This window comes from Lithobates pipiens, unplaced genomic scaffold (assembly GCF_037356315.1).
Source record: "Lithobates pipiens isolate NorthernLeopardFrog02 unplaced genomic scaffold, aLitPip1_a1.2 Scaffold_8, whole genome shotgun sequence".
Classification (NCBI taxonomy): Eukaryota; Metazoa; Chordata; class Amphibia; order Anura; family Ranidae; genus Lithobates; species Lithobates pipiens.
This window is the reverse complement of record NW_027507903.1, coordinates 641,762,084-641,781,056: the sequence shown is the minus strand read 5'-3', so window position 1 is coordinate 641,781,056 and position 18,973 is coordinate 641,762,084. Positions and strand designations below refer to the sequence as shown.

Genomic DNA, 18,973 nt, shown 5'->3' with positions numbered 1-18,973 from the left:
GAGCCCTGCTTCATATCATCATGATATCATCATCATATTCTCCATGTATTTCATCCTTTCCTCGCAAACTGTTGTATTCCCTTAATTTAAAACGCATGAACCTAGAATTATGCAATCAGTTGTGGCTATCTTATGGCATGGTTTTTCCACAGATATACACAAAAAATTTTAATCTGGGCTTTCTCCTGCAGAAGTGGGCATTGCCTCATGAAACGCGTAGAGAGTTTACAGCCTTCATGAATCGAAAATGAAATTTTCCTGTAAACATGGATGATATGTTATATATACCGTATATACTCGAGTATAGGCCGACCCGAGTATAAGCCGAGGCCCCCAATTTACCCCCAAAAAACTGGGAAACCTATTGACTCGTGTATAAGCCGAGGGTGAGATATGCCTGTCCATCCCTGTGTGTGTGTCCATCCATCCATCCATCCCTGTGTGTGTGTCCATCCATCCATCCATCCATCCCTGTGTGTGTGTGTCCATCCATCCATCCATCCCTGTGTGTGTGTCCGTCCATCCATCCATCCATCCCTGTGTGTGTGTCCGTCCATCCATCCATCCCTGTGTGTGTGTCCATCCATGTGTGTGTGTCCATCCATGTGTGTGTGTGTGTGTGTGTGTGTGTGTGTGTGTGTGTGTGTGTGTGAGGCCTCGTGTGTCCAGCCTACCTGTGTCCCCAGCCTCCGTCCGGTCCCGAGCCTCCGTCCGGTCCCGTCCCGTCCCGAGCCGAGCCTCCGTCCGGTCCGGTCCCGTCCCGTCCCGAGACTCCGTCTGGTCCCGTCCCGTCCCGAGCCGAGCCTCCGTCCGGTCCCGTCCCAGGATCACCGCTCTTCGTCGGCGCCCATTTTCCTGTTCAAATGCCGCGCCTCCCTGTCTGTGATAGGCGGAACACAATTTCCCAGCAGTCTGTGTTCCGCCTATCACGGCCATCCTTTCATCCTCGTCCGTAGTACGAGGATGAGCGGATGTCCGTGATAGGCGGAACACAGGCTGCTGGGAAATTCAGTGTTCCGCCTATCACAGGCGAAGGCGGAGCCGGAGGCGCGGCTTTTGAATTAGAATAGAATGGCCGCTGTCTGTCTGCTCGACACGCTGATCGAGCAGGCAGACAGCGATGACTCGAGTATAAGCCGAGGGGGGCACTTTCAGCCTCAAAAAAGAGGCTGAAAATCTCGGCTTATACTCGAGTATATACGGTACATGTCTAATTTGTGTACTGAAGATATTCCCTAAAATCAAATTATATGTGTTTTTTTATGTATTTTGTAAAACTTTTGATATCTTTTTAACATTTTGTTGGACCATTTTATCCAGAACCACTCCTAAAAGTCCCATGGGAACATCTTCTTTTGGCTTTTCCTGTATATTGGGGACTGAGTGCTGCTGTGGTTTGATTTAAATATTTTTTATTAGCAATTTTTCATACAAAACAATAATAGTTGTGCAGGACAGTGTGTATGTAAAATCACAGCAACAAAGTCTACTATATCTTCAACAGGTAGAGAAAATGAGAGAAGTGGATAAACTTTAACCTAACTGAAAGGCACTACGTGCAATCTTTTGGGTGAACAGGATTATCAAAGTGGTCTAGTATGGATCTCTATTGATGAGATCTGATGCAGATCTCATCAATAGAGCTAGAGCTAGTGGCTCTTGATCTAAAACCACCCTGTTTATGAATCACTAACTGGGGGCAATGAGTATCAACTGATGGATAGTCACTGGTCCTCCCCAGGAGTTCCACGCGTCCCACCCCTCTGGGTTCACACTGTGGAAGCGCGTGTCAACCCTAGGGCGCCCACGACCAAACTCTTCCTAGGTGAAGCTACCTGCCCTCTGATGAACTGTCAGGAGCCTCTGCCCACCAAATTAAGTGTGAGTTTGAAGGAGATTCAATTGTTATTGAGGGGATTTCACATGGTTTAGACCCTGATAGCCTGTCCACAACTTATTGCCATTTCCGCAACAAAGAAAACAGTGGATATGCCGTAATCGTAAAATATTAATGGGAGCAGAGTGTCACAGGTAGGAGGAAGGAAAAAGGTGTGAAAAAAGAAAGGGTGAGGAGTAGGAAAGGGAAAGAGTCAACATAGTGTAAGTGCTTTCATTGGTCCCTGTGGTACTCCGGGAAGAATAGAAGTATTACAGAACATTGCCCAAGGTTCACAAGTTTCGGTGAATTTTACTATTTGGTCATTAAGTTTCGCAACTATTTGTTCCTGTGCCATGATCCAAGAGACTTTTCTCCTGAACCCCCTGAAGAAGACTGTGGGTTTTTTCCAGGCTTTGGCAATAGTAATTTTGGCTCCCAATAAAATGAAGTAGACCTGAAGTGGAGTGTGTATGCGAGAATTTAGCTAGACCTGGGATACACCTATTTAGTAGTGAAATGTTAGGGTCAGGGGTTACTGTTACCTCAGTGATTGAGCTGATGGTACGGAACACTTTCTGCGAGGGCAGGACCACCATGTATGGATCATCGTACCCTTCAGCTTGCGTCCTCTGTATCAAAATGGAGATGATCCCGGAAAGATTACCGCCAGTCTTGCGGGGACATAGTACCACCTAGTCAAAACTTTGAGACTAGCTTCAATAAGGGAGATGTTGAGAATACCTTTGTGTTAAGTATCAGATAAGACCAGAACTGTGTGGACTGCAACAGAGGAAACCCAAACGTGTATAAGTGAAATATGATTTATTAAAGAAAGTGAATAATATAAATACAACCACACAGTGCAATAAACCAACCAACAAAGACCCCCAAACAACAACAGACAGATATGTACAATAAATGGGAAATGCTAGGACCGTAAACGATAGGCAGGCCAGGGTCATACACAGAGGATCAGCAAATAAACAAGGGCAGTCCAGAATCAGAGTCACAAGTCAGGCCAAGGTCATACACGGGGAGATCAGCAAATGGGGTAAGGAACACAGGACAGGGAGAGGATGGACGGATCAGACTGCAGGACAGGGATAATGGTAACAGGTGGGACAGGGTAGGGACCAGGACAGGGAAACAGGATCAGAACCACGGGTCACAGGTTCAGGGCACAGGAATAGGTACAGAATCAGGATCGCAAGCAGCAGGTCAGGGCACAAGGAACAATACCAAGGCGGGGTGTGTGTGCACCTGCCGGGTATTTATGATGGCTGCTGTCAGTCATGTGACGCCTGACTGCAGAAGGCAATACCTGCTCCATACTGCCAGGATCCCTCCGCTGGTGGACACCAGTACTGCGGACCAAAGATGACATAATTCCAGCAGGAGACACCTGCTGGTGGATCGCAGTACTGCATGCCAAATGATTGATATTACCAGCGGAGGGAACCTTTCCTGACACTTTGTATGCTCGTTTGGATGTGCAGAACGAATCCTGAGCAGTCCAAGAGCTGCCCGTCTCATCCACCCAGGCCCGAGCATAGGTAGGCTTGTCTGAGTCCGCCATCAATGCTGTATAGATCAAGGAGATCCCCCCCCCATCTTCCGTGTTATAACACCACTGTTCGTAGGGAGTTATTGTGGGGGATTCCTTTTTGTTGGACCAAAGTGTGTGAAGGAAATGGGAAATTTGGGAGAATCTAAATAATTCTGAGTCCGGCAAATCCAATTTCTTCTTACAATGTGATGGGGTAAGAGGGTCCCCCGGGGAGAGAAAGTGACTGATCCTGTAGAGGCCTTTAGCCATCCACCATTGGAACACTTTAAAGAGGAAGTAAACCCTTCCAAACAACTTGGACCTATAGGTAAGCCTAGATTAAGGCTTACCTGTAGGTCCAAGCAATATCTCCTAAACCTATATGGTTTAGGAGATATTTGCCCGAAAATGGGCACCGCTGTCTACGGCGCATGCGCCGTAGACAGCGGCGCGCAGGCGCACTAAATGCGGCAAATCCAAGGATGGATTTGCCTAATTTGTCGACTCCCGTGCGCATGCGCGGGAGTGACGTCATCGCGGCTTCGCCGTATGGCAGCGGCGGAGCTGCGAGACGCGACTCCCGTGCGCATGCGCGGGAGTGACGTCATCGCGGCAGCGCCGCTGTGATTCGTCGGAGCTGCGAGACGCCACCAGCAACATGGATGCGGCGGACTACAGGGGACAGCGCGACTTCGCTGGCTCCTGTGTCAGGTAAGTGACACATAATGAGCTACTATGCGATGCATAGTAGTCCATTATGCTTTACCTTTGCAGGGAAAAAAAGAGGAAGTAAACCCATCAGGGTTTACTTCCTCTTTAATATTCATCCCTGGTGAGAAATCAGCGTTATGGAACAAATGGGCTAATGGCTTCATTTGTGAAGTAAGGGTGTGCTGTGAATAAAGCTTGGAGCAAAGAGCCACCGAGTGGAAGAGAGTAGGGGATAGGATGGCTGGCCTAATTTTAGAGTTGCATCCAAGAAGAAAGTCTATGGTGTTCAAAGGAGCGGGTTGCCTTTCCATCGACAGCCATTCAGGCTTCGGACCCCTAGAATAAGTCACTGAAATTTGAGCGAGTTGTGCTGCCTGGAAATATCCCCAAAAATTTAGCAGACCTTGCCTTCCCTGAGATTTCAGGCGAAAAACAATCTTGGAAGGACACCTATATCCTTTGTTACCCCATACAAAGCAAACAATCAATGATTGAAATTTACTAAGGGTTTGTTTCTAGGAATTGGGAGAGAGCAAAATAAATATAAGAGACTGGGGAGAAGTGTCATCTTTACTGCGTGAATTCTGCCCAGCCAGGATAGACCACACTTTGCCCACCTCTCCATATCACCCCTGCATTTGTGTAATATAGGAGGGTGATTAGCTCTAAAAATGTTATTAATCTCAGGGGTTAGTTTAATCCCTAAGTATGTGTAGCGCCGGCTCCTGAAGAGCATGCGCTATGTGTTTTGTCATTTAACCTTACCCTTGAACCGCAGTTTGGTTTTGGGTTCAATTATTCTAAATTTAGACCTCAGCATCAGTCTAGCTGGTCTGCCTGGTGTTTTGCCTGATCATAGGTGGCGCTGTCATCATGGCAGGGTCTAGAACGCAGTCTAGCTGGGTGCATTAAGCTTATTCTCTCTCGGAACCAGCCCAGTGGGAGTGTCACTCTTGCTGTGCCTTCTGGGAGAGGGTACTTAAAGTGGGGTGCCCCCTAAAAAAAATTTTTTTAAAGTCAGCAGCTACAAATAGTGCAGCTGTTGACTTTTAATAATTGGACACTTACCTGTCCCAGGGTCCAGCGATGCGGGGGAACGAAGCCCCCCCTCATTCCCCGCTCCGCCTGCAGCGCCGGAATTCTTACTGTGGGCACACAGGCACACAGAAGCCACAGCCGGGTACCCACTGGTCCCAGATGACTGTGCGGTACGAGGGGAAGTGATGTCACCAGCCCAGGCATTGAAGAAGGCAGACTACGATGGACCCCCTAGCAACAGGCATTTAGAGGTAAGTAAAAACATTTTTTTTTGCAATTATTTTATTTTATTTCTTATGAATTTTGAGCTATTTTTTTTGGTGGCAACACCACTTTAAGGTGCGGATGTCACGTGTTTCGGGGTTCCGGTCCAGAAGTGTTGTCTGACTGTTTGTTTGGTCCTGGTCCTCCTGACCAGCCCGCAGGACTGCCATGGCCTGGGGTGCGGATCCACCCAACTTCAATCCTCGAGGTAAGGAAACTGAAGAAAGGATTCGGAGGGGGTCCGATGCCGTCTCGGTTGGTGGAGAGGCTCAGCAACTGTGAGGGTTTCCAGGAGAGGACTCTTCGGGAGAAGGCCACACAAGGGTTGGCTTCTCAACAAGAGCCTGGACAAGTTGGAAGACCCCAAGTGAATCCAATCTCGTGCGGTATCGCCGGACCCGCTGAAAGACACTGGTGCCATATGAGGGTTCTACGAGTTGTTTACAACCTTTCAGTTTTACTAGAGTATTCTACACCAAGTCTGTGGCAGAGACTTGCTGTGATTTAAAAACACCTGGTTGGCTGCTAGGCCTGGTGAGAGAAGGACTATCCAATAAGGGTGAGGATCCAGCTGTGAGTGGATATTCTCTGGATTTCCTGATATGAGAGATGTGTTTCTCCATACTGACTTAGCACTAAGAGTACCTGGACTTTTCCTACCTAAACCCTCTAACCCTACGTTGAGAGACTGTGTTCGTTAACTATTTCTTTTGCAAATAAAAATCCCTTTGAGAGGATCTGGTGTCAGTCTCTGCAGTTCTTGGGCCATCTACCTTGGGAAACCCCTAGACACGCACGAGGTGAAGAAGGTAACGGTAAGCCCAGTTAAATCAGCCGCTCCTTTGGGAGTCAGTGCTACATATGGAATAGCCGTGGCAGCCCATCAGAAGTCAAAGTTGTTAGCTAGTTGTTGGACCAAGTCTCGGGGGAGTGTTATATTTAATGCTATTGATTTAGTCATATTGACCCTCAGGCCCGAGACCTCACTAAAGATCCTTAATATCTTATGCAGCATAGGGGTAGAGGTAAGAGGGGAGGTGATGTAGCTGCTGTGGTTTGATCTTAGGCAGGCATTTTTTTTCTCATGCCTACAAATCCTGGTGGTCAAACACTAAGCCCAATTCTTGGCCTAACCTGCTCAAACCTATAAATCTGTAGATTAACAGTGTTATTGAAAATACTGTATATGCATTTGAGTCACATAGAATGCATTAAGCTTAAAAAAAACCTTCTGCCTTTAGAATCACTTAGCCCTTGTACACACGGTCGGAGATTCCGACGGAATGTGTCCTATCGGACCGTTTTGTTGGATATTTCGACTGTGTGTGGTCTCCATCGGACTGTTTCCGTCTGAATATCCGACGGACCAACTTTTCCAACTTGCCGGTAAAATTTTCTGACAAAATGCTCCGATCGGACATACTCCGATCATGTGTAGCCTACTCCGACGGACCAAGTGCCACGCATGCTCAGATCAAATTCCTAGACCTAAGCTATTGGCTACTAGCCTGAACGTAGTCCCGTCGTAACGAAATAACGTCATCACGTTATGTACAATCGGATTTTCCGACAACTTTGTCCAACCGTGTGTATGCAACAGTTTCGGCCAAAATCCATCGGACAAAATCCAACGGATTTGGTTGTCAGAATGTCTGACCGTGTGTACAAGGGCTTAGAGGAGTTTAATCTTGATGTGATCTCATTTAAAGGACTGCTTTATTTTCGATTTGCTTTGTGCTTAGTAACACAGGTTGGGTATTTTTGTCTTAAATTTAATAACATAATAATTTTATAAGGCTATAGTTGGTTTTGTGTATGCACTTTTATTGGTTTTACTGCAGCACGTTATACGTATATTTTTACATTTATTTATCAATTTTATGGAATTAGGATATTGCCATAGAGCTGTTTATTGTATGTTATAATATTCTAAACTCTGTCAATCGACCATTCATTTCAACAACACTATTCCCATAAGATTATATGTGCATTTAATATATTTTTATTCATGTTATCCACCAGTAAAATCCTCCCTTGTGTAGACATCCAAAAGTCATGAGACTGCTGCACGGTGCCGCCATTTTGGAAGTGATCTCGGCAGCTCCAACAGACTCAACTTGCAGTCTATAGTATTCCTCTTCTCTCCTCCCCCCGGTATCTACATAAAACATTTCCTGAAGTGTTCAGCTATAATAGGACATATGGAAGGTTAACAATATGGGGCCTCATACAATTGAAATCTTTTATGACACCAAAGGCCTCATAGAAGGAGCGAGAGGAATGTTTGTAGACCAAACTTACACCATTGGTCCAGTCTGCAGAACCAACAACCTGTTCATGTTTAAAACATTTTACAAATAGAAAACCCTTGTATCCTTGGAAGTTTTAGCATTGGGAGACTTCTGATGATATTTCCTGTAGGAAGACATTCCCCTTTCCCGTCTCAGGAATTCGGGAGGTGAACACACAGAGTACATGGAGCTCCTGATGTTATATCTCAGCTCTTATACAGACACTAACACTGGAAGAACACCAAGGACTCCACTTACAACAGGATGGAGACAAACCAAATTATAATCCGGGCCGGTGGGCACAATGTACTATCCATGGGCTCTATTCATCCAACAATGTCCTCCATATATATATATATATATCAGACTTGGATGGAATGTAGTGTTGTACAGATGTTCTTTCTTCAATTATAATGTTTAGGACTATAAATTATTGCTTTATAACATGTTTTTATTTCTTTTTATTTAAACCAATAAGAAATATTATGATATGGTAATTATTTATATTTGCCCAGTGCAGCCAGCAGGTGGCACTGATGAGTCAATTCTCCAACTAGTCCATTATTCTCTGTCCTGTGAAGATTGTAATTTGATTTTCTGCTATTCAGACCACAGATGGAGGAGTTGGAGGAAGGACACCCCCTCTACTGGTCTCTGTCCCCCCCTTGTCTCTGTATGGGGGGAACAATTAGAGGGAGACAGTCCACAAGTGACCAGCTAGTGCCGGGCTTCTTATTGGAAAGCCCAGAATTCTCTGTAACATAATGTCATGGAAGAGATCTGTATTAAATGTTTATTTCTAATATGAAAATTTCATACAAGTAATCAGAAAAGTTACATAAAATATCAGATTATAAATTTGTAAATATTCCACAAAAATGAATAAAACAACCAAAAGGCATTATGGATTATCATTCAGCAGTTTGTATTCGGGTAAAATGAAAATAAAGAATGCAACAAGAAATTCTCTGGCTGTGACTTCCATTACGCCTGTACTGAGGGGAATATGGAGGGGCCATTGCTGGATGCTTTCTGAAAATGCTATTTTCCTGGCTGTCTGGGGACACTGACCTGGAACAGTCATGCAGATCAGGAAATCTGAGTTAAGTCAGAACTCCGAGTCTGAATACTTGTTCCGGGTTACTGACATAGAAAGTACAGAAGCCACTGGATCAGAATGACAGCCAGGGAACTAGTATTCTTTAGAAGCAGTTATCAGTGGTGGCCACCATACTTCTTCCATACAGATTCCTATAATACAATTGTGTAGGATGCAGATAGGTTAGTGTGTGATGATATATCAGCAGTAAATGTCTCCTTTTTATGTCCTGTACATCCTCGGGAAAGTGAGAGCTCTGTGCTGCTCTGTACACACACAACGGGTTATACCGTCTTCTCCTCTTCCTCTGCTCCTCCCCCAACCTGCTCTATTGTCACCCTTCACCCCTCTCCTCTCCCCTGATCTCCATAAATCCTCCCAGTACAGACGGAGCTCATCACCCCCCACCATCTACCAGACCTCACTCTGTACTTCCCAGTCCCCTCCCCCCACATGGGATCATGTGACCTCTCCTAGACGTAGAGGTGACCACATCCTATCCCATCACAATGACCACACTGCATCTCTGTACTGATGAATCATCTCCACCCTCTGTGTCTGCTCATGGCTGGACATAGTGCCACCATGAGGAGGAGGGGCAGAATATCGGGGGAAGGGAAATTGCTGATAAAATATGGGAACTTCCTGATTGGAAAATTAAAGTAGAACTAAAGGCAACATTTTTTTGTTCATTTTGGAGAAAGTAGTATTTTATTACCATCGGTTTTCCACTGGGGAGACTTCCCTTCACTTCTCCAATAACCAAAACAGAAAGTGACCGGAAATCCCTCCAAAATGAGAAAATCCCTGGTTGTCTCCAGAACTAGTGTCCCCATTGGAAGATTTCCCCTCTATTCCAGTTCTGGTAACAACTCGGAATTTGGGATTTTATTTCACTTTGGGTGATAACATTTACCAGGACAAATAGAGAGGGGGGCTCTCTCTAAATGGGATGGAGACAGCAATAAAAAACCTGACAGAGGCTCTATTCCCTCTCCACGATAGATAGGTAGATAGATCACATCCCCCTTGCTAGGGATGCACCAATGTATTTTTTTATCGGCAAGTACCGATAATTTCGGTCAAGTACTCGCTGAGAACAAGAACCGATAATTTGTGGTGAGTTTTGTATCTATGGAAAATGAATGGGTGCAAATCACACTGCAAAGAATCGCATGCAATTTGAACTGGAATGCAGTGCGATTTCTGTCCAAATTGCATGCGGTTTCCCCACCGCTCCTGTGTGTACCCAAGCTTGTCAGAATTCGGAGAGTAGTGGTTAATGATTCTTACTCTGAATGGTCTAAGGTTATCAGTGGTGTACCCCAAGGTTCAGTGTTGGGACCCTTACTTTTTAATATATTTATAAATGATATTGGGTCTGGGATCAAAAGTAATATTTCCATCTTTGCAGATGACACCAAGCTATGCAGTGGAATAACCTCCTTACAGGATGTCTCCAATTTAAAAGCCGACCTCAACGCTCTGTCTAATTGGGCAACTATGTGGCAGATGAGGTTTAATGTTGAGAAATGTAAAGTTTTGCACTTGAGGGCTAAGAATATTCATGCATCATACATTTTAGGGGGAGTACAACTGGGGGGATCCATAGAGGAGAAGGATCTGGGGGTTTTGGTAGATCATAACCTGAATAATAACATGCAATGCCAAGCCGCGGTTTCCAAAGCGAGCAAAGTCCATTCTTGTATTAAGAGAGGTATGGACTCCAGAGAGAAAGATATAATTTTGCCTCCCCCCCCCGTACAAATCATTAGTAAGACCTCATCTGGAATATGCAGTTCAGTTTTGGGCTCCAGTTCTCAAAAAGGATATCGGGGAACTGGAGAAAGTGCAGAGAAGGGCAACCAAACTGATAAGAGGCATGGAGGAGCTCAGCTATGAGCAAAGATTAGAGTAACTGAATTTATTCACTCTTGATAAGCGGAGATTAAGGGGGGATATGATCACCATGTACAGATATATAAGGGGTCCATATAGTGAACTTGGTGTTGAGTTATTCACTTTAAGGTCATCACAGAGGACAAGGGGGCACTCTTTATGTCTAGAGGAAAAGCGATTTCATCTGCAAATACGGAAAGGTTTCTTCAAAGTAAGAGCTGCGAAAATGTGGAATAGACTCCCTGCAGAGGTGGTTCTGGCCAGCTCAGTAGATTGCTATAAGAAAGGCCTGGATTATTTCCTAAATGTACATAATATAACTGGGTACTAACATTTATAGGTAAAGTTGATCCGGGGAAAATCCGATTTCCTTCTCGGGGGGATCAGGAGCGATTTTTTTTTTTTCCCCTCCTGTAGCAAATTGGATCATGCTCTGCTGGGGTTTATCTCCTTCCTCTGGAGAACCTGTGGGTGTGGAGTTGGGTATATGGGATTGTATGATATTGTTGTGTTTTTTTTTGTTTTTTTTGTTTGTTTTTTTGTGGTTGGACTGGATGGACTTGTGTCTTTTTTTCAACCTGACTAACTATGTAACTATATGTGATAGTGATTTCAGCCTGGGTTCACACAGGAGCAGTGTGGCAAACTGCATGCGATTTGCACAGGAATCACACCACATTATTGCAGTGTGATTTGCACCCATTCATTGTGTATGGACGCAAATTGCACCACAAACTGTTGTTACTGGTGCATCCCCACCCCCCTCACTATAATTAGAGATATTCCAGCCAATCACAGTGATCTGAGAGGGAGCGATGGAGAAGTCTAATAGAAATATATTTATCATAGAAAACCCTGCGGGACTATTAACATTTAATAGGTGCTCTATCCCTCTAAAACTATGAAACTAAATAAGTATAAAAAAAATTACAATCATCATAGTAAAAATAAAAACTGAATACCATTGCTTTAGAACTCAGAGCAAGAAATAAGTGCACATCCCTTTAAGTATGAAGCCATATGAATGGAAGTTCATTAGTGAAGTCAAAACAATTGTTTATCCAAGTAATGTGATGTGTCAAAATCCCTCCACTCCAGTGCCAACCTCATTGTATTACACCCACCGAGTGCTCAGGACTCCTTCCCCTTCTCATTCCCCCACATATCTTTATACAACCTCTCCTTACAAATATCCCAGCATGGAGGGGCTCAGTGAAGGTGGTGGTGTAGGTGTGGAGGTGTCGAATCGGGACACACAGATCATAAAAGGAGATCCGTCCAACCTCATAATCCAGATATATCCTGACTCTGTTACTGGAGATATTGGGGCATAAGAGGATCCATTTCCTGTCATGTATCACCAAATTCTGATCACCATCCCTGTACAAACCCCAGGACTTCTTATTTTTTCCAATCCCTGACTGCCCTCCTCTCCTGTCTATACTGGGGTAACACATCCCGACTATCCACCAATCTGATCCCCCGACATCCACTTCCCAGTAATGTCTCCCTGAGGAGAAACTCCGACTGCTCAACACCTGAGACCAATACTGAAATCTCTCTGGTGTTTCTGGACGATTCTGATTTCTATCTGACCAGGATACTGTTTTCCTGTCATCTGATATATGTAGTTTATTATAAGCTGTGTTTACATCCAGTAATATGTCTGCAGCTCCCTGTATATAGGAGGATACATTTACCCCTCTTATTATATCAGATAATGTGTGTAATGTGTGTGATATCCCAGCCACATCCAGACCCCCTCCATCATGGAGGAGTTCCTCATGTCTCTCTCTGTCCTCATTATCTCCATCCTCAGTATCACACAAGTCACCTGTGTCTGATTCCTGTAAGACAGTCAGTGGATCCGTCATGTTACGCAGCTCCTCAATGTGACGCAACTTCCTGGACAGCTCCTCCTTCTTTATTTCCAGATCCCGGATGAAGATGGAGATCCGCTCTGCCCTCCCAGAGATTTCCCTCAGGACTCTCTTCTCCAGGTCTTCCAGATGTCTCCTGAGATCTCTAAACAGGGCAGTGACTCTCTTGGTGTCACCAGCTTCTTTTTCTTCTACTTTCCTCCTGTGTTCCTGCAGACTCTGGACTCTTTCCTCTGTCTCCTCTCTCTTTGTCAGAAGTTTCTGCAGAACATTCCTCAGTGTCTCCTTCTTCTTCTCAGAAGCCTCATCCAGTGACTCCATCTCATGTCCTTTATGTCCTCCAATCACACACAACATACAGGCACATGAATTATCCTCAGTGCAGTAATACTCCAGGATCTTCTTATGGACGGAGCATTTCCTGCTCTCCATGGACAAGGTGGGGTCACATAAGACATGTTCTGGGGACTTTTTGTGGACTCTCAGGTGTTTATCACACAGAGAAACCTCACAGAGCAGACAGGATCTAACAGCAGGTACAGGAGAGTCCACACAGTAAGTACAGAAGACCCCGGACTCCTCCTGATGTGGCTGAGCAGACAGGAAATTCTCCACTATGTTACGCAGTGTTATGTTCCTGTGCAGTGTAGGCCGATCCGGAAACTTCTCTCTGCAGTCAGGACAGGAATATCCTCCATACCCCTCCTGTGTATCCAGCACACGATGAATACAGACCCGGCAGAAGTTGTGTCCACATCTGAGCATTATAGGATCTGTATAAATGTTCAGACAGAGGGAACATTCCAACTCATCTCTCAGGTTAGCAGACGCCATCGCTGACAGCAGAAGAGAGAAATGAAACTGAAAATCTCTGATACCGGAAAAGAAAGCAGTTGGGAGGGGTCACATTCTCTTACACAGGGCAAGGCTGGGCTGTGACTTGTACTTTTTTCATAGGATGTCTTTTATGGAGGGACACCAATATTGGAAAAATCTCCTCCATAACAATGTGCCTGTCTCTTTGGTCACTCTGGTGAAAATTAGGACCGGTGTCAACAAACATTTGTTCAGAATTAATTTTCTCCCCATACAAGTGAATAGGAATGCAAAAACAGATTACAACGGTCACAGATTAAAGCAATAAAACTGCTACTAAGCTGTTCCTTGTAGTCCTACAGACCAGCAAGTAAGCCGATATGTTACTTGTAGTTCCACAGTCATAACATGCAAAGCTGTTTTGTTTATTGCAGTTCCAGAAACAGGCGCTCTGTTCTGACCTTGTTCCTGCACAGGACTGAGTACTATAGATGCCGGCCGGCCTCACCTGCTGAATAATATAATCAGATCACAGCTATCCCCTGCTAAGCTTGGCTATCTGTTATCCAAAAATTGTATATAAAGTGAGTGCTATAAACAAACGAGAAAAATACAGCTGCTAGCACATAAAGGCGAGTATACAACTCCCATATAGCATATAAAACTCTGTAGGTGCAGCGCTATATCATATATTTATGTAGCACTAACCCCCGAAGGAGCTGCTGGTTTTATTTGGGCTTACCGTTACCTCACCTGCTTGCCTCTTCGTCTTAGGGGTCCCCTTAGAAAGTAGCCCAAATGATGATGAATCCGACACTTAGTCCTTTTTTTATTTATTTAGGAATAACACAAAAACAGTCCTTCAGTAGAGGGTTAGAGGATAGAGGGGGGGGGGGGGGTTCAGGCAGCAAGTAATTGCAGGTTAGAGGTATTAGTCAGATCCAGAGGACAAACGGCTCCACAGACTTGATCCAGCAATCACCAGATAGGCCCCTCTCACTTGACCTAGCAGCCGATGAGATGCTCAACAAAGTCTCTGCCACAGACTTGTCAATTGAACTTGAACTTAGAAATCTTGAGAGTTTTAGGAAGAACTACCATACAGTACTAGATTCTTTCAGCTGACCCAGCGATACTGAATGGGTATTGATCCGGGTTGCGTCCTCCAACTGAGTTTCTAGGCTTCTCCAGAGGTACCAGCCTTGCACTCGGTCCTCCACCGGAAAAGTCCTCCCCTGGATCCGCCAGTTTTCTTGTCTTCTCCCCGCAGGCGAGACAGCACAGGACCACCCCTGAATCAGTAGACCCCAAGACATTTCTGGGGCTACACTCTCAGTTGCTAAGCCTCGGGCCAGCCGGCCTCGAGGCGCAGGAACATGCGACACAAACCCCAGGCCAGGAGGGCCATGAGGTCGGCATAGCGGACCCGGAAAAGGGAACCCACCAAAATGGTGTCGGTACCTTAAATACCCTCTCCCAGAATGCACTGCAGGGAGACCACTCCCACTGAGCTGTTTCCGATTCAATGCATCCAGTCTGCTGCATTTCCACACTTACTTGCGGTGACAGCAACACCTACGGTCAGATGGGAGTCAGTGCAACCCAGCTGGTCTGGTACAGAAACCAAAACTTTAAAGCCCCGTTCAGATTGTCTGCTGAGTTTTTCCTGCAGATTTACCAAAACCATATAATATGAGGTCAAACCTTAGGAGTTTCAATGTGTATGCAATCAGCCAGGCCCTTCTACTACATGGTTTTGGTAAATCTGAAGGAAAAACTCAGCAGACAATCTGATAGTGTGTACGGGGCTTTAGAGAGAATTAGAGCCAAACTACAGCTTCAGACAACTAAGTTTCAAAAAAATAATAGCGTCTGCCCATCAGGAGCAGGGCGCTACATTAATTAAGAAACAAAAATAGTGAAATAGTCCAAATAAATTAAAAAACGTGATATAGTCCCAAAATAGGTGTGTGTGTGTATATATAGGAAAAAAATGTCCAATATGTGCTCTTATTGTCTAAATACAGCTCAATTATGCACTCACCAGAAGTGTGTGAATATTAAGCCTTAAGCCAAAATATCAATACTCCGCTTAGTGTTGTAAAACCAGATCCTTAAAGCAGAACTCTGGGATTTAAAAAAAAATCCCCCATTAGTACCCCCCGTTAAGATTAAGAGACATTGAGAGAAATGTCTGATTGAATTTTCAGGAAGTCAGCTCTGCGATTCAAAAAAATGCAGCCTGTATTCTGGCAGAGAGGATCTCTTAGAACAGGGATTACATCATATCCTCTTCTTTCTCTCTATCTGTAATCAGACTACATTTCCCATGAATCCTTGGAATTGCAATGAATGTGGGAGGTACACGAGGCTTGTACATGTAAATGTGAACTCGCCCACTTCAACATAAATCACACCCCTCATTCTGCAGCCAGAAAGCCATACCTAACACACGGTATGATAGGTTACAGCCTCATAAATGCAAAGCATTTTAATATTAATGCATATTAATATTATATAAATGTAATGCATTTAATAAATACATTTAAATTAATAAATGTAATGCATTTAATATAATTGCAAACCAGTGCCGTATGTCAGGGACCAACAATGCTGCCTATCAGAGACCATTAGTGCAGCTTATCGGTGTCCACCAGTGCTGCATGTCAGGGACCACCAGTGCCGCATGAAGGTCAGAAATCATTGGGATGACAGAGTGGGGGATATCTCACTGTGACAGGAATTATATTGTATGTGAAACCACTGTGTGTCACCACCCTAAACTCTGCACACTGTATGTAATGCATTCCTGGTATTTAATGCCCCTTTAAGACCCTCCTACTGTTCGTGAAATTTGACTGACCATACCCACTATTTGATGTGATTTGGAGGGTGCGTGTGGGTGGAAGGGTTTTGGGGAGTTGTGGTTGAGTTCCAGCACCTATTGTTTGAGAAAAAAAGCCCTGGTTGGTGAAGGTAGGAGATCAGAAACAATGAAATGAGTTCTACTTTAAGATTGCCACCTCATCCCGGTAAAACCGAACACATGGTAATTACACAGGTTCTGTGGCTGATTAAGGTGGTAATTAAACTCATTTAGTGCCTTATCTGCATTAAATTAGCCTCAGAACCTGTGTAATTCATGTAGCACCCTGGTGTTTAGGCAGGGTTGCTAAAAAAATGTGTTTGTCAGGTATTAATCATCCTGGCTGATTGTTAGAAGATCCACTGATTCCTAACTCTGTATTGCCGCACCTTTTCTCTTCTGTCACTAGCTGGCATTTGCTGGTGGCATTAGATTGACAAGGGTGTAGCAAGGTCAGACAACAGATGGATGGGGGGGTCTCAGCCAATTGGCAGGGATTTTCTTTAGTCCCTTGGACTGCTGGGAATAGCCTATTTGTTTGTTGAGAGTCAGGTGATTGGAGTTCTGTGCCACCTGGATGGCTGTCTGGGTGGACGTGTGTTATGCTGCCCCGGGCTCCTAAGCTGGAAGCCTGAGGCCTATTCCGGGGACATCTGGCTGCTAGGCTGTCTGAGGGCCTATCCAGAAGATGGAGAAACCGCACAGGGTTGGGACTGCAGGATTGGAGTCCAACGGAGAGTAACAGCTATATATGTATAGGCCACTAACCACTGATGCCCCAATTTACAATGGTACCCTCATTTTTAATGTTCCTTTGTGTGATTCCGATCTTGCATCCTCCACTCCGAGATCATTCATACGGTCATTACATCGACCGCGCGTTATGGCTTTATATACACTGCGCATGCGTGAAACTCCGCCCCTGTTCTTCTTTCTAGTGTATTACCCGCCTCTTCTCTTTCAGGGCAGTGAGAGAGCAAATGGCGGTGACACAGCAGGTGTGTGCTGAGAGCAGCAACGAGGAAAGCCCGGAGCAAGAAACGTCCATATCCAGAAGGAGATATAAGGCCTCAAATATATGTTTTGAAGAAATGTTGGAGATGGTTTACATCTTATTGAGGGCCGACTATGATGTAAATCATGGACCTTACAGAAACCCGTATGTCAGAAAGGTCAAGATCATAGCTAAAGTTGTGAGAAGTCTGCACAGGAATTTTGGGGTACGACGATCCAAGGATCAGTTGAGAAAATGCTTGTCAGACCTTAAATTGAGAGAGGAAGATCAGTATAGAAAATTCAGGAAAGTGCTGCGAAAAAGTAAGTATTTGTCCTGTGTTCCTATTATTATTACTTTCGGGTTAGTCCCTGTTCTTTTCTTTACTGTTGCACAGTTTAAAATGGCAAGTTTTATGTTTGTGGACACAGGAATAGTTTGTGGGACATTAACATTGTTTGACCACTAATACTTAGTTTTTGGGAGATGCAGGTTTACTAAATTTGTTCAGGCCTATTTTGATTCAAATACGTTCATTAGATTGTTGTCTAGATGAGTTTGAAACTATAATGAAATGTCAACTTTATTCAGTGTCAGGAGAGAACACTCAGCAGCTGTTTACACATCTGTGTAGGACACAGTGTGTTGTGTGTTGCAGACCCACAGCACAACATAATAGTTAGCTGAAGAAGAGTTTCACCTCATGGAGCAAATAAGTTATGTTTGCACTATTGAAGAAATTGTCCAAATTTAAAAGGCCATTTAAAAAACCTAGGAGACAGATAAGAAACACAAACAGTAATAATTCAAATGAAAGATGAGTTTAGTTTTTTTTAGTATACATCAGCCATTTTGCTGTAAAGCCACTGCCCCTCTACCCACAAAGTACTCCAGATATTTTTGGCGGACTTCTCTGGCAGTTTGGGAGAGCAACCCAGCACAGCCACTTTCCAGAGCCATCAGCACTGTGGATTCAGCTGGGCTGGACACAGCAAAGTCCACCTCACTCGAAACTGAGGCCAGATAGCTGCCTGCATTCTTCCTTAAATAATTACGAAGAATGCAGCAGCACAACACCACATGATTAAGTTTGTATTCTGCCAGGTTCTTCACCTTAAGAAAAAGCCGGAACCGAGTCTACGTGGTGCCAACTCTTTGGGAACAAGACAGCCGATAGTTGAAAATCCTCTGCTCTGGGGTCAGGTTCCTCATGGTAAATGGCCTGATGAAATGTTCCCCAGAGCAAAGGCCTTATCTGCAACAAACAGGAAGTTGAGGCCCTCCACATTCTCCTCAGGAGGTGGCAAATGCAAGGTGCCATTTTGTAGCTGATGGTAGAATTCTGTCTGGGCTATCGCTGCTCCATCCGAGTTGCGGCTGTTCTTCCCAACGTCAAGGTAGAGAAATTTATGATTGGCCGACACCACCGCTAACATCACTTTACTACAAAAGCCCTTATAATTAAAATAATAAGAGCCCAAGTTGGGTGGTGGGACAACCCACACATGCTTCCCATCAATAGCACCATCACAGTTGGGAAAATCCGCCTGATGGTGGAAATGGGAAGCCACAGTCTGCCATTCCTGTGGGTTTGAAGGAAACTGTGGAGTCAAACGAGAAAAAACAATTAGTACTTTTGCACATAACGTTGCAAGCAGATTAGACACAAACATTCTTGGCCAACATTAGT

General features: G+C 44.6%; 1 protein-coding gene across 1 annotated transcript in view; it reads right to left on the bottom strand.

Moving 5' to 3' along the window:
* The window catches only part of LOC143962438 (uncharacterized), a 76,727-nt gene extending 63,270 nt beyond the window's left edge, over nucleotides 1-13,457 (bottom strand). Inside the window, exons 1-2 of the mRNA XM_077471712.1 lie at nucleotides 11,840-13,457; nucleotides 2,422-2,508 (exon numbers count right to left, since the gene is read on the bottom strand). Of these exons, the coding sequence (XP_077327838.1) occupies nucleotides 2,422-2,508; nucleotides 11,840-13,441 (1,689 nt within the window). The 5' untranslated portion in view covers nucleotides 13,442-13,457. The remainder of the gene's footprint in view (nucleotides 1-2,421; nucleotides 2,509-11,839) is intronic.
* Nucleotides 13,458-18,973: the final 5,516 nt, after the last annotated feature.